Source organism: Saccopteryx leptura, chromosome 2, assembly GCF_036850995.1.
Source record: "Saccopteryx leptura isolate mSacLep1 chromosome 2, mSacLep1_pri_phased_curated, whole genome shotgun sequence".
NCBI lineage: Eukaryota > Metazoa > Chordata > Mammalia > Chiroptera > Emballonuridae > Saccopteryx > Saccopteryx leptura.
The window spans coordinates 256,321,989-256,348,847 of NC_089504.1; the positions used below are offsets into that span (position 1 = coordinate 256,321,989).

At 38.1% G+C, this 26,859-nt stretch overlaps 1 protein-coding gene across 3 annotated transcripts in view; it reads right to left on the reverse strand.

The window, feature by feature from the left end:
• KIFAP3 (kinesin associated protein 3) overlaps window positions 1–26,859 on the reverse strand; it is a 135,933-nt gene that overhangs the window by 4,441 nt on the left and 104,633 nt on the right. The window contains exon 20 of one of the 3 annotated variants that reach the window (XM_066371466.1): window positions 1,398–1,466. The exons of the other annotated variants lie outside the window; for them this stretch is intronic. Coding sequence (XP_066227563.1) covers window positions 1,421–1,466 — 46 coding nt within the window. The 3' untranslated portion in view covers window positions 1,398–1,420. The remainder of the gene's footprint in view (window positions 1–1,397; window positions 1,467–26,859) is intronic. 3 annotated transcript variants of the gene reach the window in all.

Below are 26,859 nucleotides of genomic sequence, written 5' to 3' on the forward strand. Positions count from 1 at the left end.
TGTTAATGCCGAGTCTGAGTCAGAACTGGGAGAGCCTAACAATAAGCTATTCTTCAAACAGAGATAGATTCTCTAGGTAAGTTCTTCTGGAAAGGGACAGAAACCATGAATATAAGAGAGAAGTGTTGCAGCAAAATGTGTGCTTTCTGATCCACCAAGACTTGGAGTAAACAGTATCGAAGGCACTTGCAGGTCCTGAGTAGGGACCCGGAGAACCGAGGGAGACTAGGCTGTGAACTGCGCTGTCCTGGGCTGTGTGCCCATTCTGCTTCTGGGAAGAGTTTGTCTTCTGGCTGTTCACCAGGGAACCTAGTCCCACACTGCACTGTTTCTGTGTGCATAGTCCTCTGTCTGGTACTCCTAACCCACAGACAAAAGCTGTGTGTCCTTGTACATCGGAATGTGCCACAACTAGACCACTTTTCTTTATAGGACTAGTTTCTCTATGTAGTATCATTTAACCTTCGTCTTCAATGTCTAGATATATTTTGGAACTTTAAATTAGAAAAATACCAAAGGCAAGAGCTTTTTTTGAGAATATCTAATTCTAAAGCCCTGGCCGACTGGCTCAGTGGTAGAGCATTGGCCCAGTGTGTAGATGTCCAGGGTTCGATTCCCGGTCAGGGCATACAGAAGCAGCATCCATGTGCTTCTCCAGCCTTCCCCCTTTCCTTTTTCTTTCTCTCTCTGTCTCTCTCTTCCCCTCCTGCAGCCAAGGCTCGATTGGAGCAATTTGGCTCTGGGTGCTGAGGATGGCTCCATGGAGCTCCGGTTGCTGAGCAATGGAGCAACGCCCCAGATGGGCACAGCATCACCCCCTAGTGGGCTTGCCAGGTGGATCTTGGTTTGGGCACATGCGGGAGTCTATCTCTGCCTTCCTCTTCTCATTGAATTTTAAACAAGAAACGAAAATATATAATTCTAGTTCAATGAAAATGGTTATTTGTGTGAAAAGACAACTCGGAAAGGTAAGGCCTGCCCCTCAACTCCATCTGCTATTAAGTTTTATGATCCAAGAACAATGATATTTGGGTTCCTACAAAGGAAAGTGACAAACTTCATAAATAAAAAAATTACATTTAAAATCTAACAAATATAAAACTATACCTAGATTTTATTTACAAACATTTAGAAGTCTAATTAGCATTCAGCAAGCAGAAGACTGGGTTTTCTGTAACATTTACAAGGTTTCAAACAGATTTTTAACAGCATTCATTAGAATTCTAAACTTGATCCGGGGGTAGGGGAGAGGGACTCCAGACATGACACGTGATGCTCCACATGCAGCACATTACAAAGGGGCGGCAGCCAATGAGGAGTCCCAGGCACTCTTGAGGCTCTCACTGAACCTCTGTGCCAGAGCTGACATTCTACAGGAAGGGAAGAAAACCACCTACCTCTGGCTGTTTGGGAAGCTTAATTAGTGCATGTTTGTAAAGCACTTTGAAATCCTTGGATGAAAAGTGCTGCGTTAAGTGAAAAGTATGATTGTTATTTTATTAGAGTTAGATAAAAGCATTGTGAGTCTTTTCCTTTTTTGAAATTCCCAAGTCAGCAGAAGAAATACAGAGTAAATAATGTTAGTGGATGCCACACACACACGAGAATAAATGCAAGCCACGTTCTCTTTCCATAGGCTCACAGAATCTCTGATTTCTGGAAATCACCTAAAGTCTAGGTTTTCATCCACATTCTTTTTTTTTTTTTTTAAATCAATTTATTTATTCATTTTTAGAGAGGAGAGAGAGACAGACAGACAGAGAGAGGAGAGAGAGAAGGGGGAGGAGCTGGAAGCATCAACTCCCATATGTGCCTTGACCAGGCAAGCCCAGGGTTTCGAACCAGCGACCTCAGCATTCCAGGTCGACGCTTTATCCACTGCGCCACCACAGGTCAGACTTCATCCACATTCTTGCCAGGGTATTTCCTGTTCTTGTTGGGACATCTCCAAAATGCAGGTCTCATTCCACTGTCGAGGCAGCTCATGCCAGTTATGGACACGTCAGACTGTTAGAAAGTTCTGTGTTATACGGATCTGAGATCTGGTGATATCAGTCCCAGATTTACTCTCTGGAGCCACACAAGAAGTCACATTCTTTAATATCTATTTTATAACTCTTGTTTAATTGTTCCACATGACGTGGTCTGTAGAACCTTTACCATCTTATTTACTCTCTAAGATAACTTCACAGTTTTCACTATTGTTAAAATGAAGCTGAAAATTTGTTAACTTATAATGTGGTCTGGAACCAGTATAGAATACAATGAGAGTCTATTTCTGACTCTTACCAGTGTAGGCTAAAACTGTCTTGATCTTAAATTTCTCAAGGTGTCATTACCACAGTGGCTTACACTGAATGTATATGTGTGTGTATAATTTGTATATATACACACATAAAATTTTCACTTGTCATATTGAATTTCTTTTTGTTCTGGTTCTTTCTTGAGGGATCCTATTCCATCCAAGACAAAATTCTTGATAAAAGAAATTTATAAACAGGTAATAGTGATTCTTACTACTGCCTATCTTTGTGATCCATGCAGTAAGTCTCAAATTTTGACACTGTGCCCTGGAGGACTTAACCCAGCTAACTTTCTTCAGAGGAAACTTCCCAGGAGATTATAGAACTGTATGAAGTGACAGTTTTCCAGAAGAGTTTATTCTTTTATCAGTTACTCCAATACATTGATCACAGAATCAAAATCAGTATGTTTTTCTTTCTAGGTAGATTATAAATAGGTGACCAGAGTAACTTCAGCTTAGGTATGATTTGTCATGGAAAATTTAGGTCTATGTAGTAGTGATCCTTAGTCCATCCATCCAAATAGTACATGAGTCCCTTCTAAAAAGATGTGTTGCTGGGAAGGCAATAATAAGCCTGACCATGGACTGGAGGCAACTAACATGGAACAAAATTCATGACGCTGTGTTATGCTAGTATATTTATAAATTGCTACAGAAGAGGTCCATATTTTTTTTTTCCTTTTTTTTTTTTTTTTTTCTTTCATTTTTCTGAAGCTGGAAACAGGGAGAGACAGTCAGACAGACTCCCGCATGCGCCCGACCGGGATCCACCCGGCACGCCCACCAGGGGCGACGCTCTGCCCATCCTGGGCGTCGCCATGTTGCGACCAGAGCCACTCTAGTGCCTGAGGCAGAGGCCACAGAGCCATCCCCAGCGCCCGGGCCATCTTTGCTCCAATGGAGCCTTGGCTGCGGGAGGGGAAGAGAGAGACAGAGAGGAAAGCGTGGTGGAGGGGTGGAGAAGCAAATGGGCGCTTCTCCTGTGTGCCCTGGCCGGGAATCGAACCCGGGTCCTCTGCACGCTAGGCCGACGCTCTACCGCTGAGCCAACCGGCCAGGGCCAGAAGAGGTCCATATTTTAATACACTCTGATAGTATATCAGATGTCTGCACAAATTATTACAGAAGAATCTTGGGGTCTAGAAGGTCTTCATAGAAAATACTTTGATTTTAATATATTTGTCACTCCCTACCTTATATTTGGTCTTTATTTCCTATTAGAATGCGAGCACCATAAGAGTAAGGACTGTCTTACTCATTATTACGCAACAAATGTCTATCACTGTATCTGACATCGGCATTCAAAAACTATTTGCGTGGACAAATGACTCTCAAAGGGCAAGGGGGACTTCACCGACGGAGAGAGAATTCCTGAGAATGGAGTCCGAACAAGAGAGAGAGACAGGCTGAAGCACAAACAACAAATGAGATGTTAGGGTTCAAGTCTTCTGTTTCTGATGTAAGCAAGTGGCGAGAGATAAGGCTAGGAAAGGCCATTAGAATCATTTTGAAAGTTCATACACCATGTTAAGAACTGTATACTTTTGGAGAGTTGTCAGTGGTTTTCAAGAAGGGGAACAACTTACTTGTGTGTTTCAGAAGGATCATTGTGGTAATATTTAAGAGCACATTAAGGCAGCTCACATGCGAAGTCATGAGAGCCTGTAGAGGCCCTGGCAGAAAAACAATCACGTATGCTGTATTTCATGACCAAACATTAGTATTTTTCTCTTTCAAAATGCATTTTTTTAGTTACACATTTACTATTTGGGCACTGAGAATAAAGGGAAAAATTGGCTAAAAACTTTAGAAGTTATAGTTCATTGGGAATAAAACAATTTTTGCCCCTTTAACACCAAATACGCTTCATCCAATAGCTACGGCTGTGGTATTCGGTGTAGATGAAGACGGACTGGTGCAGTGGTCTGCCTCTGTGTCTGACGGAAGAGGGCTGAAATATCCTGGCAGAAGCGAACATTGTTTCCTTTATGTTCTTATATGTAATCACAAGGGAAGTGCTGATCGAATGAGATAATGCCTAAAAAAGTATAGCTAACATTTTTAACGATGTATTAGTAAATCGAGAGCTAAATGTTTGTAATCTACAGACCAACCACTAGAGGGCGAGCTTGTCTCCCCACTGGGTGTCGCACTTGCAAGTTTTAAAGCAAGCTTTACCAAAGTTCAACTTCTCAGCGTGTTACTATTGACAGAATGCTCTCTCATGTAATTGATGTCTTCACTGTATAAGTGTGAAATAATTTACTATGCACAGTTTTGTGATTGGGGCCTATCAAAGTGCTAGCAGATGCTGTTGTCTTGGGTGCTGAAGAATATAATGTACTCACATGTTAAGCTACTACTGTTGTAGTGTGTATTCACTGGACTGTCAGTAGCATCTTGTTCCTATAAATTTATATGTAATCAATAGATATTTTAGGTGGCTCAAAGGTGTTACTGCTTTGGACTTGAACTTTTGTACTATTGAGACAGTGAGCAGTTAAGCAGTCTTTTAATGAATTTCACTGATGCATATATCAGCGTTAGCTGCCATTTTCCATTTACTTTTCTTTTAACCTTGTACATGCTTTATTATCAATTTTCCTTGTATTATAACAAAACTAAACGGCCAAAGAATACTAAAGAATCATATTTTTAGTGAAATCAAACTAATATTTTCCCTAAAATCAGGATGAATAGTATCAGTAGTGGGAAGTGGTGTTGAAAGTACTCATGTGGAATTTATTTTTAAAAAACTAAAAAAAAAAAGTGACATCTGTTGGTTCTAAGGGGAAAAAGATCACTGACAGATCCTTTCAATTTAGTTACTATACTGAGATGCTTCCGATAAAACCTAATTTGAACTAATAATGGGGGAAGCATGTGTAAAATAGTCACAAATTTCTTTGTAAATGAAAGAAAATTCATTTAGTTGATGCTCCTGTAATATTAATTTACACTTCTCTCATACATCTTAATCTGTTTAACCATCTCCAGTCTATTTTAATTGTTTTTTTGTGTGTGATATAATAGTTTACTTTTTCATATTATAAATATCATCATTGCATTGTTTTCTGTCCTTTTAATTTTTATATTTTATAGTCTCACTGAGATTTTCCCATTAACTCTAGTTCTTAGGCATCATAACTCTTACTGTTGCATCTGACAATTCTCCTTCATGACAGTCCTTTCTCTATGAGCTTTGTAACTTTTTATTCTGTTCAAGTTCAGGTTTGTTTTTTGTTTTACCTGTCACTTGGTTCTTGAGCTTGGAAATATTTCTTCAGAGAGGTTTTGTATTTGTTTATAATCTTTCAAAGCCCTGGGAATTTCACTGTTGTGAAAATTTTAATTTCTGGACTTGGGGTCCCATCGGTTAGACTATACAGTGTAAATTCTGAACCTACACATGCATATGGAGTGAGCTGGTGAGTTGAAATCGTGAGTTCAGCTGAGAAGAAAAAGGCAGCCCTGTGAAGTTCCAGCCTTCCCCAGGGATACGGGTCCATCTCCCTCCGCACGTGACTTGCCTGTGTCATGGGGCCTGTTTCCTGGCTTTGAGAATTTGGCCATAAGTATGAATTATTATATTTTGCTCACCTTTTCTATGTATTTATATGCAAGGGGACCCTTCCAAGTCAGCTCAGTCTACCATCTTGCTGGAAGGTCCCTTCCATTTTACTCTTACTGTCTGCTCTGCACATTCAGGGAAAGAATTTACAAGCTTTATTATGTCTTGTAATTCAAAATTGGCTTTGTTGAAGAAAACACAAGGATGTGGAAGAAACGGCTGAACCATTAGAAGATACTTTCTTTCCCTTATTTGCAGCAATTAACAGAAAAAATACCCTACCATGTACCTGGTGGAAGCTGTCAGATGTGGTTATCAAACCGATGTATCAATATTTACTCAAATCTATAATCTCAAACTTTTTATAGCAATCTTTTAATAAAAGTAAGTATCTGTAACTTATATTTCTTCAATTAAGTACAAGGACTTCTTGAAACTGGCAGTTCTATAATATGAAGCAATGCCTCATTTCACACCACCAATGTTAGGGGAGTTCACTGAGCTGCGTAAGTAACCCCTGAGTCAATAAACTGAGTCATTAGCACCTCCTTTGAATAACTGTTTGTCTGTTACTGCTTCAACATTTATATAATCTGTCAGAATACCTTGGTTTTTTAAGGTACAAAAATTACTACTGTAGGCTTAAAGTAGAGAGTATAATGTAAGTAGCAATGTTTTCACAGCGATAGTTTAACTATACTGTCTGGTACTGAGCGAGTTAAAGCCTGAACACCATAGCTAATTACTATGTAATGCTAACCTTAGTTGCTGGTTCATTTTGAGACTCTTTAAAATATGAACTGTGTATTTTACCCCTATGCACTCTCTTAATGATTTGTTTTTTTAGACTGAAATCACTTCCAGCCATCAGTTATACTCTTGGTCTCTACATATGCACTTCTCCAAGCACAAATATTTCTTTTTCCTATTGGTCTGCCAGCCCTGTCAGAGCAAATTTCACTTGAAACTAAATGCTATGATACTTAAAACCTCTTGGATTACTCCGGCTGCTAATGTGATCTATGACCTTCCAAGAATGACAGCTGAACTTTCCAATTTGCTTATACTGCTTGGGGAACTAGAAAGCACATGCCAAAGAGGAAAATGTTTCTGATGTTGAACAGAAAGGAGAGTTCTTGTTGGAGGTGGGAGCAGGAGACTATTAAGTACTGAAAAATACTAATAAGAAATGAAAAGAAACTAAACATGCTGTAAGTCTAAGACCTTGAGCATAATTCAAAAGCTAATGCTGGCACTAAAAACTTTTTAGTCCAGTTAAAATATGAATAATGACCTCTAGTTACAGTAACTTAAATACCAACCAGAACCTTAAAGTGATACTGCACTATCAAAACGAGCAAGTTCAAGAGATGGGACAGAATCTAAAATTATAAGAACTGTACAAAATAGACTGGATTAACTCCCCATCTTTATTTATTTATTTATTTATTTTTGCATTTTTCTGAAGCTGGAAACAGGGAGAGACAGTCAGACAGACTCCCGCATGCGCCCGACCGGGATCCACCCGGCACACCCACCAGGGGCGATGCTCTGCCCATCCTGGGCATCGCCATGTTGCGACCAGAGCCACTCTAGCGCCTGAGGCAGAGGCCACGGAGCCATCCCCAGCGCCCAGGCCATCTTTGCTCCAATGGAGCCTTGGCTGCGGGAGGGGAAGAGAGAGACAGAGAGGAAGGCGCGGCAGAGGGGTGGAGAAGCAAATGGGCGCTTCTCCTGTGTGCCCTGGCCGGGAATCGAACCCGGGTCCTCCGCACGCTAGGCCGACGCTCTACCGCTGAGCCAACCGGCCAGGGCCCCCATCTTTTTTTATAAAACAAATCTGACATATGGACATAAGGTAAATGGCTAACATGCACGCTACCCCTACTGACATATCATTCTCTCATAAATGAAAGTTTACTATTAAGCCTCTGTTAAAACCTTGTCTCCGAAGTCCTTAAATAAATATGATAGTTTGGGAATATTTCAATATAGTTTTGAAACTTCACTTTCTTTTACTATAATACAGAAGAGGTGGATAGATGTTTCCTGTAAAAAAGCCCAAAACCTCAGGCCTTATCAAACATAAGCTTAATGTAAAGTTTTCAATTTATGTCATGTCTAATTACTCATTTACTTGTCTCAATTTTTAGGCTAAATCATCTACAAATTACCTTTGGCTGATAAAAATCAAATGGTGGTTAAGTAAAGATGTGTTTGTAGCTAAATAAAACTAAGTAATATATTTCTAAAATTAAGGGTCCAAGTATGAATAGAAATATTTAAACAAAAGTATATGATTTAAAATAGTTAAGCATGAAAGTTTGACATTTTGATTCTCAGTAAGTTTATACTATCAAATATACAATAAAAAGGCCTGTCCTTGAATTAGTGTAGCATTTTAAAGCCTGTGTTGGGCGGTGTTGTGCAAACACTTTGAGCCACTGACTTCGGTTGTCGTGTCGCGCTGCCCGGCGCCCTTGCATCTTATACACTGCGTCATGCACCAGCACTGTGTGCAGCAGCACGAGAACAGGTATGAAAGGAAATCTTCACTCAGGTTTTACAAGCTCTCTCGTTCTTTGCAAATACATGTTATATTACGGATTTATAAAAACAAACAAAACCCAAGGCAAATTCTTTTCTACTAAGTAAGACTAACTTTAGTTGACCAAGATATGGACTGCCCTCAGTCCTAGGATCAACCGGATTGCAGTCTTCTGATGACAAAACAAGTTATTTCCTGAGAGTTCTCACAGAACAGGGCTCAGCACCCTCTGGGCCCCCTGAACTGACACCAGCAAAGTCAGTGTAGACTGGGAAGTGCTAGTGTATGACCTGAACAGATTGTTTTTAGACTTGTACCCTATTATCATATTTTTAGTCAGTTGTTACTTTCAAAGAAATACTGATGTATAATACGGCATTTTTCTCCCTTAATTTAAGGGCAATTATGTTTATTAAATTCAGCAGAACTAAAATATGAACTTAACAACTCCTGACTTTAAGGTTAGTGGGGAGCAGTGACCTCGAAACTGGAATACTTGAATATGATTTCTCTCCTTATTGATGTAACTTGTTTCAGTGTGTATCTTTCTTTGTTATAATTTTTTTTTGTAAAATCAGAATGGCTATTGCTTTTAACATCTCTCTGCCTTGACACTATCATATTGCCAAGTCTCCTAAAAGAGCAGTACAGTGACTCTTACACGTTTTGTGGTGGTACTGTCATGACATGAAATCAGAGCCTTCTCTAGAAACACTCAGGGAATTCTGGCGGCCGCTGCCTCATTGAGACAGTGAGATCCCTCTGCCGGCCAGCACACTGCCTCACGTGCTTTGTGCGCCTCCACGGGCTCTCTGTGACCCACACAGGTGTGCCCACACACAGGCACCGATGGCTGCAGTGCTCAAACTGCGCGGTGGCCACTCACACCAGTCTTGACCCCAGCAAGCGCGGACTGCTCGTAGAAGTGGGCTTTCAGTCCAAACCCTTTGGATTCTATGTCATGACTGATGCAAATGATTCAACACTTTAGTGACGAAAAATACTAGGAAAGGCTCTTTCCATGCTTTCCCACCTGCCTGATTTTACATTCAGCATGTTTATTTTGAAAGCAGCAAGCCAAGGGACGGTGTTCAGTGACCTCCCGCAGATCATCAGCCCTCACCCTGCACACATTCCTGTACTTGGTTTCCTGCCATGGTGTGGGCTTCTGTCTGAAAAGGGCCCACCCACACAGGTGTTACGGGGGGGGTGTTTCCATCCCACAACGCTCCCTGCCCTGTGGTTGCACCACCTGACACCCTGGGGCTTACAAGCAAAGCGGGGCAACACAAGATTCTCCACGACGGGAAGACCACACGTGTCTGAGGCAACAGGCAGAACAGGGTTTTGGGTTGCATTTCAGACTCGCGCAGCACCCCGGTGCCTTCACCCTTGGACAGTGTGGACTGAACTGCACAGGCAGGTCACGTGTTTCGGCGGCCCGCACCGTGGAACCATGCCGTGCCAGGGTGACTCCGCTGGGAGTCCGCAAGTGCGGAGGGAGGGCAAGCCTGCTCTGTGCAGATATCTGACGGCCTCAGAGGTCGCTCCCGACCCCTGCGCTGTTTAGTGGTCAACTGCACATATATGTTAGTTCAGGTACGCAGGACAAGGAGAGTTTACAAACTAATACCTCCCTTTGCCAGACTCCGAGAGAAAAGGCAAGCTGCAACAGTGAGAAATTTAGAATAGTTTCTTTTTTCCCTTTTGTGTATACAGAGATGAGTTAAATTATAATTCAGTATTTATAGTCCTTAAAACCCAGAAACCGTAAGAAATGTTATAGACTTCTAAGAATTCCATTTTATTTACCACTTCAAAAGCTATCAGCATGAAGTCTTAATACCCATGTAAATATAACTATGAGTTTATTGTATCAATTGGAAAGATGTAATTTTAAGTTACAGTTGCAATTTAAAAGTTTACTTGCCTATGTTCCTAGAAGCCTCCTCCTCCTTTCTCATTTGAGGGGCTCTAAATTAGTTACTTGATACTGTCCACACAAATTGGGGTTCCTTTTTAAGACTTCTTTACCCTTTAGTTTCTGACAGGCCAATGGGGAGGGGCTTTGATTTTGGCTGGGAAAACCTGAAATAGAAAACATTTCTGAATATATGTATGTAGCATTACATGAGACAGAGGGCCAGCTTATGTCCAGAAGACAGGATCCTCAGGAAATCATTCATTATGCTCCTTAACCTTTAACTTAATCCAAGGGCACAAGAAAGCATTTGCTGATTGTGCCTCACTAGTCTGAAATGAAACCATAGAAGGACCATAGAAGTATGTAGCTTTTACATAAAAAAATGACATAGACATACATAGATTTTATATTCAATAAAAAGCTCAAGTTGATTAGCTTTAATAATAGAAATATAAATTTTAAAAATTACTAATATTCTTCTCAAATATAAAAACAAATCACATTTGAAATTAGAGCCACTTTAGTGTCTCTGAGATAGACCTGAGATCCGTTTCATTGATGGTGGCACTAGTAGTTAGATCACTAAGTGACTTGGGCGACCACTGAAAGACTGCACGTGGCCCCCAAGCCCCACAGGTAAAACATACAGAACTGTAGTCCATAATCCCCTTAGCTCCAGACACCACCTCCATCTACAATCATCATCACTGGAGGTTACTGCCTTTTTACAATGAGAAAACCTATGCAATCTAAAACTCTATTAAAAGTTTTGAGAATTTATCAATAATCTATGTCCCTCCCTCCCTTCCTTCCTAAAGTGAAAGGTTTTTTCTACTCAGTAAACCTTTGCTCATGAAATGGGAGGCATCAAAAAATCAACATTTATAATGACATCTTTGACACAACAGTTTCCCTCAAATATAATTACACAGACTGTCTTGCAGGACACAGATGTGTTTCTAAAGAAGCATTATCTCTATTACGAAGCCGTAACCAGCTGTCTTCTGGACTAATCCTTCCAAAGAGCTTATTGTTTTAATGAAGTAACTAAATTCTAGGGAATTCCCAGACTATCAAAGTGAGTATCTTATTAAATAGACTAGATATAATTTAGAAGGTTATATTTCAGCAATAATGTGATTCTTTGTCAAAAATTGCACCGCTTGACCTAAACTGCAAAAAAAAAAAAAAAAAAAAAAAAAAAAAAAAATCCGGAATATATAAATCTATTTGTTTTTACCTAAAAAATTCAAAGTATCTGTAAATATTTTTAATTTTATTTTTTCAGCTTTGATATATAATTCATATATATTATTGTCATCAGATTATCTGACTCTCTAAGAAAATATGAAAGGTATAGTCTTTTGTAATGGAAATTAAGTGATGATAGCATACTCTTTTAAAAAAGTGTTTATCAACCTGACCAGATGGTGGCGCTACTTGATACTGTCCACACAAATTGGGATTCCTTTTTAAGACTTCTTTTCTTTACCCTTTAATTTCTGAAAGGCCAATGTGGAGGGGCTTTGATTTTGGTTGGGAAAACCTGAAATGGAAAACATTTCTGAATATATGTATGTAGCATTACATGAAACAGAGGGCCAGTGGACAGAGCATCGACCTAGGATGCTGAGGACCAAGGTTTGAAACCCCAAGGTCGCCGGCTTGAGTGCAGGCTCACCAGCAGAGCTCAGGGTCTGGCTTGAGTGTGGGGTCATAGACATGGTCCTGTGGTTGCTGGCTGAGCCCAAAGGTCACTGGCTTGAGCAAGGGGTCATTGGTTCTGTTGGAGCCCCTGAGTCAAGGTACGTCTGAGAATTAATCAGTGAACAACTAAAGTGATGCAACTATGAATTGATGCTTTTCATCTCTCTCCCTTCCTGTCTGTCTCTGGCTTAAAAAAAAGTGTTTATTGTTTAAAATTAAAATAGCATGGCATTCTTTTCTAAAGATGATTAATTCTGTGTATTCTGCATCTTCTTAAGATTAAGGACAGGCCATAGTGTCAACCTGGTGTGTGGAAGTCCTGAGTTCAATTCCTGGTCAGGGTACAAAGGAGAAGCAACCATCTGCAGCCATGCCTTAATTTATCTGAGCATTGGCCCTGGGTGCTGAGGATGGCTCTGTGGAGCTTCCACCTCAGGCGCTAAAAATAGCTCTGTTGCAAGCAGGACCCCAGATACGCAGAGCATCGGCCCCAGACAGGTCTGCAGGTGGATCTCGGTCGGGGCGCATGTGGGAGTCTTACCTCCTCTCCTCACTTTAAAAAAAAGGCTTAAGTACAGTTCAGAACTGTTTGAGATGTTTATTCCATTGGAGAACACACACACATGTATCACGGTGTGGGAATAACAAAAGTCAGTAAGAATATGTGGAAGACCACTGATGTCCCAAGACTGACACTGGACTTATTATTAATTCCTTTTTCTAAGCCTAATAATACTATTACCCTGAAATATTTTCAGAAAGAGAAAGTTGAAATAAGGAATAATAGTTGTAAGTCATCTCAAAAAATTTTATTTTAAGCACAAACTATCAATATAATAAAAACTTCTTGAGGGAAAAAGGATTCTTACTAATATGTCCCTGGGGCTCATCCAAGTTCTTGTCAATTAAAAAGGTTACTAAATAAAGGAAATTTTAAGTGTTAAAATATTAAATGCACATCCTTACCTTGATTATGTATTTTATACTCTATAAAATTAATTTGTCATCACAGAAACGTTAAAAGTATCTTTTGGAAATGACAATCTCCAAAAGCGTATATGCTATACTTCAGATTTACTAGTTCCTAGTGGTCATTATTTAAGTCCGAGTAAGAGGAAGGAAACAAGACCAAGGGTGCCCTTTATTCATTGTTTAAGTGTAGCGTAGAATTTGCTTCTACAAAACACAAGCTATTTGATAACAAAAAATACAACACTTGTTAATACCAGGACATTTAAAGTTTCTTTTCCAATTAAAAACATTTTTATGATAAAAAATGCTTATATTCAGAATAGATAACTACTCAAGTATATTCAATTAGATATGCGGTAATATAAATACATGTGTGCTAATAATTTCCTTTTTATTTTAGCAAGGGAGAGAGGGACAGATAGGGACGGACAGACAGGAAGGGAGAGAGATGAAAATCATCAATTCCTTGTTGTGGCACCTTAGTTGTTCATTGATTGCTTTTTCATGTGCCTTGACTGTGGGGGGAGGGCTGGCTATAGCAGAAAGAGTGACCCCTTGCTCAAGCCAGTGACCTAGGGCTTCAAGCCAGCAACCATGGGGTCATGTCTATGATCCCACGCTCAAGCCAGTGACCCTGCGCTCAAACCGGCAACCTTGGGGTTTCGAACCTGGGTCTTCTGTCCCGGCTGCTGCTCTATCCACTGTGCCACCGCCTGCTCAGGCTGTGCTAAGAATTTCTTAACTATGAAGGCAGGCATCTTCATCTATACAAAATACCGAATTTAAAACACATTATCTTATATAGGTTATTAAAAATTTGCTCATATAGCATAAGTTCTTACCAACAATGTTATACTATATGTGTGTGTATGTATACACACACAAACATATATATAATATATAGTATTATATCTCTATGAGAATAAATACAGGGTGGGCAAAAGTAGTTTTACAATTGTGAGTAGGTAAAGGTTTATTCTTATATTACTTATTATGTATTTTTTTTTTTTTTTTTGCATTTTTCTGAAGCTGGAAACAGGGAGAGACAGTCAGACAGACTCCCGCATGCGCCCGACAGGGATCCACCCGGCACGCCCACCATGGGGCGATGCTCTGCCCACCAGGGGGCGATGCTCTGCCCCTCCTGGGCGTCGCCATGTTGTGACCAGAGCCACTCTAGTGCCTGAAGCAGAGGCCACAGAGCCATCCCCAGCGCCCGGGCCATCTTTGCTCCAATGGAGCCTTGGCTGCGGGAGGGGAAGAGAGAGACAGAGAGGAAGGCGCGGCGGAGGGGTGGAGAAGCAAATGGGCGCTTCTGTGTGCCCTGGCCGGGAATCGAACTCGGGTCCTCCGCACGCTAGGCCGACGCTCTACCGCTGAGCCAACCGACCAGGGCTATGTATTATTTTCCATATGAAACAACTGTAAACCTACTTTTGCCCCACCCTATCCTATACACTGTATGTTTGAAAGGATGATCTGAAGTAGTAAAGATTAAATATAAAATCAAGACATAAAGAAGTTAGCACTGAAAATAAAACAGCACAGGAAACGGGAGGAAACGTGTCTGAATGCTAGCTCTGACCCTGCTGACTGACTTTACTAAACAGACAGCTGCTGAGAACCCAGTGTGTGCAGGCGCTGCAGGCACAACATTGAGTAAGGTAGAGTTCTTGCTGTTCTGGAGATGGTGTTCTTGTGGAAGAAGGTAGAGGAACTAATGACCGAACAATAAATGTGTGGGGTGCTAAGACCAGCAGTAGTGGAGGGGGGAAAGGCTTCGTGGATGGCTGTGTCAGGAAAAACACCAGGGAGCAGTCCTGCTGAGCCCTGACAGAACAAGCCCGTCACTCAGACAGCCAGGAGATTCAAGGTCAGTACCAAGTTGCTGAACAGACAGAAGTTGGCACGTCTTAAGGACAGAAAAGAGCCCTAACTGGGTGGAACTGGTAAGCAGTTGGGGCACTTGCAGGAGATGAGGCTGGAGGAGGTGTCAGATACTGCAGGACTTCACAGACCAGCAAGGAGTCTGTTTTATTACTGGAGCATGGGAAGCCACTGAAGGCAGGTGAGAAGACACAATCTGATCTGCACTTTAGAAAGATTATAATGGATACAGAGAAAAAAATGCATTGCAAGGGAAGGTGACTATAGAAGCAAGGAAATTAACTAGGAGGCTATTGAATGGTTCAGGTGACAATGGTGACTTGGACTAGAGTACCAACAGTGGAAATAGAAAAAAGCCCTGAATTTGACAGAGTGTAGGAGTGAAAACAACAGGACTTGCCGACAGTTTGCACTGGGGACAGCAGTGTGGGTGCGAAGGGAAGAACCAAGGAAGACCCAGAGCTGATGGCCTGACCTACGGAAAGGTGGTGATGTTTACCGAGATGGAAGATCACAGGACGGGCCTCTCTGTGTGTGGGAAACCAAAAGAGAGTCTTGTGATTTTTATCAAACAGTCAACTGGACACGTTAGGTAGTGAGAGGAGTAGGGCTGGAGCTCAGGGGAAAGGTCTCAAGGAAAACGTGATTACGAATCGTATTTGAAGCCAGGGGATCTGAAGGATGTCCTCTAGGGTAGGGGTGTAGAGAAGAGGCCCCCCACGAACAGTGTGGTACAGGACGGGCCCAGCGCCCTGAAGCGACCAGCAGGGCATGCTGAGAAGGAGGCGACACAGTAGAGGATGAGGGGAGGAGGGGTGGGGCTTGGGAAGAGAGGCAGGAAGATGGCGTGTCTGCAGAGCTGGAGAAAGGAACTTCACGCCGCAGGGCCTGGGCACGGCTGAGACTAAGGACGAGGCAGGCCCGCTGGGTTGGTGATGTGAAGGTCATGGTGATTCTGACAAGACTGGGGAAAAGGAATAGTCTTTTGAGCTGTATGTTGAAGGCAAGCAAGAAATGGGCAGCAGTTGGAACGTGATGTGGGCCAATAAGAGTCTAACTTTGGAGATTCCAGATCGTGTTTACATGCTGACGAAATGGCCCAGCAGAAGGGAAGCGAGATGAGAGAAAAGAATTCTCTGAGAAGGCAACAAGGGATAGGGGTCAGAGCAACAAACTGACTGGACTTGGTAAAAAAGCCACTTCCTTCATTGTAATGGGAAAGAAAGAAAGGGGGTAAAGGTGAGAGCAGAGACTGGGTGGTGGGAAGATCATCTTGGGTGACCTGCTTAACCTGATAAGCTGCAGTTTTCTTACTACTAATGGCTCATTTGCTGAAGCTGCTCTAAAGATTAAATTAGAGAGGGATGTAAGAAATAACAGCATACTGCCTGACACTCATGATACATATAGTTCAATAAACGCCATCATTATTATTAATCAACAGATCTCAGATTATAAACACATTTGAAATTATTTTAGAGATTGTTTCAAATAATTGAATTAGAATAAAGATGAAGTCTATATGACATTGAAGCTTGAATTGTTTCAAGTTCTTTCTAGTAATTTCATTTAAAACTGGACTGGACAGTTCCTATTCCAGAAACACACTTTTTTGAGCAATTTTACTTAATATTTTTTTCAATATTTCTAAAGAAGAAGATAGACTTTTAGCCTGACTGGTAGTACAGTGGACAGAGTGCCAACCTGGGATGTGAGGCCCCGGGTTAGAAACCCCAGGGTTACTGGTCTGCGTGGAAGCTCACGCAGGGTTGCCAGCTAGAGCGTGGGATCATAGACATGACCCCATGGTTGCTGGCTTGAGCCCAAAGGTCACTGGCTTGGCTGGAGTCCCCCAGTCAAGGCACACATGAGAAGCAATCAATGAACAACTAAGGTGCCGCAACTGTAAGTTGATGCTTCTCATCTTTCTCCCTTCTTGTCTCTCTCTCATTAAAAAAAAAAAAAAAAAAAAAAAAAAGACTTAAAAATTAATGTTTGTTTTGTGCAGAAATTTTCTGTGAACTTTCAAATCCAGTATATTGGATGGATTATGGACTAATAGTGTAATGCAGATTTTAATGTTACAGAACGACAAAGAAACAAACTACAGAACATACCTCCCCACCCCACCCCAGATACAGAGTCTAAAATTGTGTCAGCCTCCATCATTTTCTTCCACATGAAAACTAGGATGTTATAGTTTAACTACACATAGACAGGCTTACTTTTAAGTTCTATATTTCTCCAGTCTAACACGTTCTGAAAAGGCCCAGGGTAGTACTGCTGCTTGCTCTCCTGAAGTTTTCAAATCACTCCTTACTGGGGTAACTAACAATACGTATATTCTCAAGTGGGTCCAGTTATCAGGAAATCAGCCTTCACTGCCCTCAAATTAGAAATATTTTTCTGGATTTCAGTATAATTTTAGTTATTGTTTTCATGATGACTAAATCAATGAGTGGGTATTACAGACTTGATTTATACATAACATTTTGATTTTTATGAAAATGCAAATGATTTCTTCTGCAAATCAGATGATTATAAGATAACAGAAAATGTGACTTCAGTGGCAAGAAACTAAAAGCTGATTTCTTTTACTTATTTTATATCTCATATTTATATTGTCTATATAAATATATAATAATATAAATTTATCAATGGCTATCATCTAAAATGGCCTTCTAAGAGTGAATTTCTTGATTGAAATAACTTCTAATTACCAACCACAAAATAAGACAGTAAAAAAGATAAAAGGTGTAAATGAAAAATAAATTTAACATATTAATTGAATCAAATAATGCCTCAACCAAGAGGGTTCCAGTGTTGCAAAAACAAAGTAAATTAAAAATGAGATTTATGCCTGACCAGGTGGTGGCGCAGTGGATAGAGCGTCGAACTGGGATGAGGAGGACCCAGGTTCAAGACCCCGAGGTCACCAGCTTGAGCGTGGGCTCATCTAGTTTGAGCAAAGCTCACCAGCTTGGACCCAAGGTTGCTGGCTTGAGCAAGGGGTTACTCAGTCTGCTGTAGCCCCACGGTCAAGGCGCATATGAGAAAGCAATCAATGAACAACTAAAGTGCCACAATGAAAAACTGATAATTGATGCTTCTCATCTCTCTCAGTTCCTGTCTGTCTGTCCCTATCTATCCCTCTCTCTGACTCTCGCTCTGTCTCTGTAAAAAAATAAATAAATAAAATAAAATAAATAAAGTGCTCTTTAAAAAAAATGAGATTTATTATACTTCAGCAGGAGGATGCATATGTTTACAGATGTATAAAATAGCTTGCATAAATGTGATTTTAAATTTCCTTTGATTTTACAAAAATATTTCCAGTATGCCTAAGGCCCCATTTGATAAGATGGTTCAGCGGATGCTTATAACAATGTTAGTTTTACTTTAAGAACAGCTATTACAAGGTAGAGATCAAGTTTTTTGAAATCCTTTAAATTCCATTAAATACATGGAATTTTCCAACAAAAGTTAAAAATAACGTTCTGGCTTATTAAAACACCTTAATAAGTGTAAATTTATGTTGAAACTGAACATGCAATATAATCAAAGAAATAACAAACTAGTTTATTTTATTTCAGGCAAAAGAAAGGCTTGGTCTTTCAAAAGCATTCATGTACACCCACTTTGAATCTTAACGCTGGTCCACACGTCTGTGCCCCACCCACACCCACCTCCTCCACACATGCCCACATCTCCCCCTCGGTTTGACATTCTAAATCTTTCTCCCAGGTTTGGCCTTGCGACCACTTACTTGATAAAGTAGGTCACTTAAAAAGAAAGAAAGCCCAATAAAATGAATTACAAAGACAACAAGATTAAACTGATTGCACTGTTTTCATACATTGTAGCTGAAATTTTGCAAATATGCAGTTGGCTGTGGTTTGGCATTTAACAGCATGTGATCAGTAAGGAGGAGGAAATTTTATTCTCATTAACTGTTGCAGATTTACTGCAGTGAAAAAGAGCTATGTAACCCGAGATGTGACAGTACAGAAAGATCAAAGCCATGGACTGGAAACTAAATAAACCCGCTGGCTACTTCCTGCAAGGAAAATTCACTTTGGCAATGTAAAACAGAGCCCAGTTAAAAACTACTCTGTTTTATGGGCTGTCATAGCAGCTCAAGTGGTTTGGACCAGCTGAGTTCAGAACATTATATTTCCTTGTTTTTGTCTTAGATACTTCTGTAAGCAGTTTTATAGACCTTTTTTTTTTCCTTTTTAACACGATAACAAAAAAACACACAAAACTTTTGGTTGAAACTGAGAAGGTAATGACTAAACTTATTAACATGGCAGGCCTTCATTTGCACATTCCTTTCTCATTTACTGCAGTTTAATATTTTGCTTTTAGATTTGTTTGGCAATACATTTACTTTAATAATTCATCCTCAATCTGTATAATTCCTAATCACAATAAGTGTAAATCAGTTTACAGAGCCCACACGGCTCATATCTGAGGGTGAGGTATTGGTAACAGCACATCTGGAAGGACTATGGAGAATACGGGAATTAATACTGCATTAAAAAACCCATAGACTATAAGTTTCATTAGCTTTTTCAAAAAATACTTTAAAAATATTTGGTTTAATATTTCTAATGTAAGAAAAATTTTAAAATTGTTCATAAATACTTAAATCACATTGTTAAATCAATCAAAACACAGATGGGCTAGAATAAATCAACTTTAAATTACAAAATATCCCTGAGTTAAGTAGTAAGCTCAGTATCATTGAATCCAGACTTAAAGGAAATCAAAGATGACATGCTCTATTTTCCTCTCTTTTATTTTTTTGATGGGTGGTGGTACTTACCAATCAAATAAATTGCTTACAATTTTGATCTTATCATTAGAATATGACTAAGCAAGACGTTATAATGGCAATTTGCATACTATTCCCTTAAAAAAATCCTAATTAAAAAAATATAAGAGCACTTCATAGTTCAAATATGTTATAAAAGCAGTCATCTTTGCTGAAGGGCTTTCTATTTTCTTTTCATTTAAATTTATAACTATTTTTATACATCTGTACAGCCAACAAAAATGCAATTAATACATATAAAAATGTATGAACTTTAATACTAGATAATCACTCTAAATGGTGGTGATATAATTAACTTCGCAGACATGACTGGATTAACTCCCATGTCGTTTCTTCCAGTACAAAGCTACACCATAATTGATGTGCTAACATTTTTTTATAGGATCTAGTCATATTCAGACTACTTTTTTATTTATAGACTCAGTTATGCTGAATTTCTTTTCCTAAATGAAGTCCTAATAAAGTGAAAATACATTTGATTTTAAATTTGGTTTTCTTTGGGGGCACTTTTGGACTTAATATACAGCTGTCATGTATGCCTCCAAACACTGCTCAGATCACCAAATTGAAAATTAACACAAACTTAATAAGGGGAAAAAACTTAACGAGGGCAGTTCTGCCGCCAACTTCTCTTCCTTTTAGATTCCAAAGGAAAGTAAATCACTTAAAATATTTTTCCAACTCAGTAGTATAATTTCTCTAGGATAAAACATCTTCCCAAGTTTCTAGAATTCTAAGCCTTGATTTTTGGCTTGTATTTCTATATTTCAGTAAAGTTTACAATTTGCTAATGCTGATGTGTGATAATCTAATAAAATTTGGCCTTAAAAGTTATAGGCCCAATTTGCTAATAAAATCTAATTCAATTCTCCTTGGGAAATACAAATCATTAGTGTCTAAGCTGTGGAACTGAATTTCCTTGCCTTTTCAGGACTAGAAAGAAGTCTCTATAAAAAGTCTAAAAAAATAAGAATAATATATAAGGATTCATTTACAGGCATAAAACAATAGCATCATGTATCTAACAATGACATTGGTGGAATTAGCTAAATAAATGATTTGAATGTGACACTAACCCTTCAAGCCTTTGATTATCACTCTCATTTGTTTATAGAACTGAATAAATCTATAGAGGACTTTATGAACTAACTACTTAAGACAATTTAATGGTAGTGAACTAATTAATATGTTAATACGTTTGTAGCAACTTGACTGCAAGCAATTTGAAGCACCAGTTTGCAGTAAACCATGCCAAATGTATTAAAGCAAAATAGGTAGCTGTCTTATACAATTAAACCTACATGTTTTACTCTGAATTGTACAAACATTTACTCTAAAACAGGGGTCCCCAAACTTTTTACACAGCGGGCCAGTTCACTGTCCCTCAGACCGTTGGAGGGCCGGACTATAAAAAAAACTATGAACAAATCCCTATGCATACTGCACATATCTTACTTTAAAGTAAAAAAAACAAAACGGGAATACAATATTTAAAATAAAGAACAAGTAAATTTAAATCAACAAACTGACCAGTATTTCAATGGGAACTATGATCCTCTCACTGACCACCAATGAAAGAGGTGCCCCTTCTGGAAGTGCGGCGGGGGCTGGATAAATGGCCTCAGGGGGCCGCATGCGGCCCACAGGCTGTAGTTGGGGACCCCTGCTCTAAAACTTTCTACAACACAGTCCTCTGTGAGGCTAAGATGCTGGCTTGCCCTCTGGAGGCAGTAATGGTGTAATACTAAGAGTGCCAGCGCGTACCAAGCTTACGGGCTTCACTATTTATTAGCTTCTGGTTTGGGGCTAGTCCCATAAAAATCCATTAGACTTAATTTCTTCAACTGTTAAAACAGAGACAATACTACTCTTTGCCTTATCTACCTCACACACTTGTTGATCAAATGAGATACATGACGGTATAAATGCTAGCTAAACACAAGTTACTAGTCTTTGTATACTTATATTGAGAGCAAAAAAAAGTCTTAAACATTTTATTCTTTGAAACTTTTCGAAGCCTCCTAAGACATTCTGTCTTCTGAAGTAATAAAAAAAATAAATAAAAATGCAATTTAATATAAGGATTATGTTAGAACAAGAGACGTATAGTGTGAAAAACGTTGAACTTGCACTGGTCCGACTGTCTCACCAGAACTGTTATACGGCGAGTACCCTTCTCGTTCTGTTTTCACCATCCCACAAGTGTAAGAGTCAAATGACCATTTCATGATCTCAGATATAACTTTTCCTGTCATACAGTATTATTTCTTATGAATGGTTTTATTCATGTCAAGAAATTTTACCATTCATTTCTGATTGGTTAAAATTGATGAGAGTGGGAAGAACTAACATTACTTCTATCGCTTATACCTAGGGATAGTACTTACTACTAAACCTGAAATACATGTTTACTTACATTAAAAACAGTGTCGTTTGAATAACGAAATACAACTAATAAAAATTTGCAGAAACTTGGGTATTTTCAGGTCAAAAAACATCCTCAAAAACAGAGCAACTTTTAAAATAAACAGAATACTGTCTCATTACTCAATCCTACTGTTTCCTATAAAGAGTTTCTACTCTGTCATGATTTAACAAAATTCCATTTAAACTGAGAAGAAACTCTTGCAGGTATCCAACTAAATACAGCAAAGAACAATTTTTAAGGACCTATATAATCTGCACATCAAGAACAAAGAGTAAATAAAATGAATAACAATCCTTGCAGAAGCATTCAGTAAGATTTTGTCTTTTAATTTTATATATTGTTTAAATGCTTGTCAAAATAAAAATATATTTACATATTAAGATTAAATCAACAAGTCTGTTATAGTTTAATATATGTAAACAAATGTAAATGAAATGACTAAATATTCCAAGCATACTGTTGACTTCCATTACTGGAAATACAGATGTGGCAGCGATGTATTCAATTTCATGTTATCAAAACATCACAGGTAAATAATAATTTTATCAAAAATTTTTTCAATAAGGAAGAAGCAACTGTAAGGTGCCTGTGGACAATTCTTTAAAAAGTGAAGAGTTTAATATTAAGTGAATATCTATTCCTAATGTATATATTTTTACCTATTTTGACTTAAATCAGAACACTGATATACTGTAACCTAACGTGGACAACACTGGTGGCATAAAAGTTGGTGCTAAAAATAAATTACTCCACTGTTAGGTGAGTGCATTTCCCTACATCTAGTGGATCTATTTTCTCTGACATACAATCTTTATTTTATTTAAATAATTTATGCAGGATTCATCTTTGATCACTTCCTAAGGATAACTTCTTATGAAGTTACACACTGAAGGGAAGTGAGTGAGTTGGGGCCCCTGTTCCCTATTTCCAAACACAACCCACGAAGGTCTCATCCACAGGAATTCCTGCAAGACATGTATTGGAGTACCGCCTTGTCTTGATATGTCGGTATTCCATTAAAAAAATCTTTGGCAATTGATAGGCAAAAATTAAATCTGGCTGCTTTATTTTGTAACTGTGTCTGGAAAAATTACTAAAGAGTTTTATTTTTAAATGTTTCATGAAGCATGTTCTCGGCTGAGAAAAATAGACATCAATAAATAACAAGAAGGCTATGTTCATTTTGATAAAAATTTAATAGTACACTAAAAAAAGCAGCGTTTTAATGATTATCTTTAAAAGGTTTCATAAATATTTACCAATCCACTGAGCTCCACAATACTGCTGAAGAAATGGCTGCTCTCAATTCTATCAAAGGAAATACTTCCTGAAGGCTCTTTTTACTTTTTTTGGCTCCTTGCATTTTAATGTCTATACTGCCACAGTGATAGATGTCCCTAAAACTTAAACTATTAGACAAATGGGAGAGTTTGCGTTATCAATTAAAAATTGATAAAGGACTTATCAAAGAAGGAATTTTACAGGCATACTTACTTTCTTCTGAATATAAAAGAAGTTTGGTACTGGCCAAATTAAGGGTTGTAACAGACAATAATTTCATCTCTTTAATAACTGCTTTGAAATAATCTCATCAAATATAGTTCTGGAAATAACATGTAGTTCTGTAAACCGGGCACAATGACTGTTAGAAGGAAACTTGAAATTTTCAGGTGCTTGTACTCAAGTGAAAAAACAGTAAATAAAGAGCTTGGTATAATTAAGAAGGCCTAACAGCTAAAGAAATAAGCCTGATTTTTCCATGTAGAGTCCCTCCCTTAGGAAAAAGTATACATTTAAAAATTTGAATAAGAGATTATTTCTTATATATTAAAGAAATACATAATTTGTTAGGTCTGTCCAGTATGATTTTTTTTTAAAAGTACAACTAACATTTCAACTGTGATTTAATGTTTAAAAAAATAAATTGAGTGAACAGAATAGAAGGTGAATATTTGTAATATATAATTCATATAACGCATGGAAAAGTTCAGGCCAAAGTATTCTCAGAAAGAAACGAGAGTACGGCCATATGACAGACACAGAAAATGAGAGTAAGAATCAGATGGCTCAGACAGTGCACGTCCAGTCCAGCCTGGGCCCCAATGACACGGTCAGCAAATGACATCACTATGCAACCACAAAGAAGAACTCCAGCCCTTCTGAAAAACATTTTTCAAAGCCCCAAGGAAACCTAAGCAGCCTCTGTAATTTTTTTTTCCAGTTTATGAAAATTGGATTCCTATAAAAGAAAAATGGGCCATTTTTACTGCAACAAAAACTGATTTGTAAAAGCTGGAAGCAGTTTAAAAATACTCAACATGAGGTTCTTGTTAGTCTTGAAAAGTAAGAGTTATAATAAAAAACGGTCCAAAAATATGGTACGGGTACATGGTAAAAAGCAAGAGAAAAGCTAGTCTTACTCCTATTATTTTTAATTAGCTTCAATAGCAAGTTCCACTTCACTTTTAACACTAGTTCAGATTTGGGGAGGGGAAGATTTACATCTGACCCTAAGGGATTAGCAACTCTATAGCTAATGCCTAATGTATTTTGCATTACCTCTAAATGTCGGGAAATTCTGGTGCCATGAGGTTCAAACTGTAGTGACACATGTCTGAAACCCAGGACTCACCGTCCAACTGCCATATCTGTTTTATCAAACATCTTGTAGAACAGGATGGATGAGTTTACAGTTTTCAATGTTTCCACTTAAACTGCCTTGCTATATTACAAAAATATAGGCATTCAGATTCAGAAGGTCCCCCTGACTTGGATTTTAAGAGAAAGATTAATTTGAACTGTTTAAACAATACTCTAAATCTGGCTTAGTTTCCACACTTCAACAGATATGTCCTATTATGCAATTTTGCCATTTTAGGAAGAAAGTGAAGGATTTTTCTTTGAACAATTAAAAAAAGAAACTCTTAGAAAAATTAGAAATTTACTCTTTACCTTGCAGGAACTTCGGATCATCTATTTTACCTGAGCTCAGTGAAACTGATATGTTAAAAAACCCACAAAGACTGACAAACCAAACAAAGCCAGAAAGACTGAAAAGCCATGAGTGCTGGCTAAAGATTAGCAGCCACCTGGCACGGCCACATTATTGTTTCTTGTTAAAAACAATGATAATGATTAAAAATTCAAATTTTATATATTAATTTATTATTATTTTGGGGATAACTTGACAGTATTTACTTTTCAAAGTTATATGATAAGAAACAGAGAAAGAATTTGTAAGTCATCTGGACCATTTCCCTGTTTAAAAACCTCAAAATAGGCAACATTTCCTCTTTTTAAAAGTATATATTTAAAAATTGGCCTTTTCAGTATTCAAAACTCAATCAAGACATTATTTTTCTAAATAACCCTCATTCTTCATGTTGTCCATTAGGTCTGCTTATTCTTATATCCAAAGTGAAGATGAAGAATAAGAGATAAAAAATAAACACCTTGTTTCCATGTCTCAAAAAAAAAAAAATCCTTATTTTGCTTAAAATCAGTTAAACTTTTTAAAAATAGTATTTTAAGTCAATGTTATTTGGTCTAATAGGCTTTAAATTTACCTACTGGATATCAGAAGCTGAAAGGCAGCTATTAGTTTAAATTTGTACATCTGGGACATTTTGTGGCACAACTTTCATGCCAAAATACATGAATAATTATGTAGCAATTTAAAGTACTTAAATCTTTGCAGAATTAAAAAATAAGCCAGATAAGATCTAAGGTTTGTTACTATCAAAGAAGAGCACAGAAATCCTATTAAAAGAGAATCCTAACCAATCAAAAATGATTGAATAAAAGCAGGAGTAAATGATTCCAGAGTAGGAAATGCAGACAGAACTGAGTCTGGGATACATGTAGACTTTCTCTGTATCTCTGCTGATCCAACTGAGAGTCCCTTCTTATTTGATCTATTACCTACAAAAAAAAAAAAAAAAGCTAAGGACATTCATTGTAAATTATTTCTTCTGGAAATAAAAAGAGAAAACGATACAGTTACGTGATTTAAGGCCTGAAAAATTACAAAAGACAAGAGATGAAAGACTTAGCTTTCTCAGAGGAAGTTCTTTCTAAAGGGCACACAATTCTCAAATCAAAATGATTACAATAAGTGTATCACTCTTTTGATTTGAAAACAGTCTTCAGTAAGTTTTATTAACTAATCCTTTAAGTCAACATTACTATGATGTGTATTTTATGATATAAAAGATGCTACCAGAATATTTTTATCTTTGTAAAGGAACTGAAGATACAAAAGGGAAGAGAGTTTTCCTAGTTATTTCTAAAGAATTATTAACAGAATGAAGAAAGAAAACCCTGGAGCCTTTGGACATAGTGCATAACTTAGTCATGGAGCACAGCCGTCTCTCAAAACATATTTATTGTTTATAAAATGGCCATTTTTGAAAACCAGAAAAGAGAAATTTTGCTAAATTGCGCTTACAAATTCATTGTTTATTATATTCAATTTTAATGAAAATATTCAGATTCTTAAAAATCACATAATTATATAAAAAGTGAAAGCAAGTCTTTCTCAAGTAAGTAATGTATAATTAATATCAGTGTGCTGTCTTTAGATTGGCAGTATCTGAAGGAGATAGAAAAATAGTAGTTTGTTCACAGTGAAACATAAATGGCAGAACAATTAGTCTTGTAAATGCCATCAGCAAAAATCTT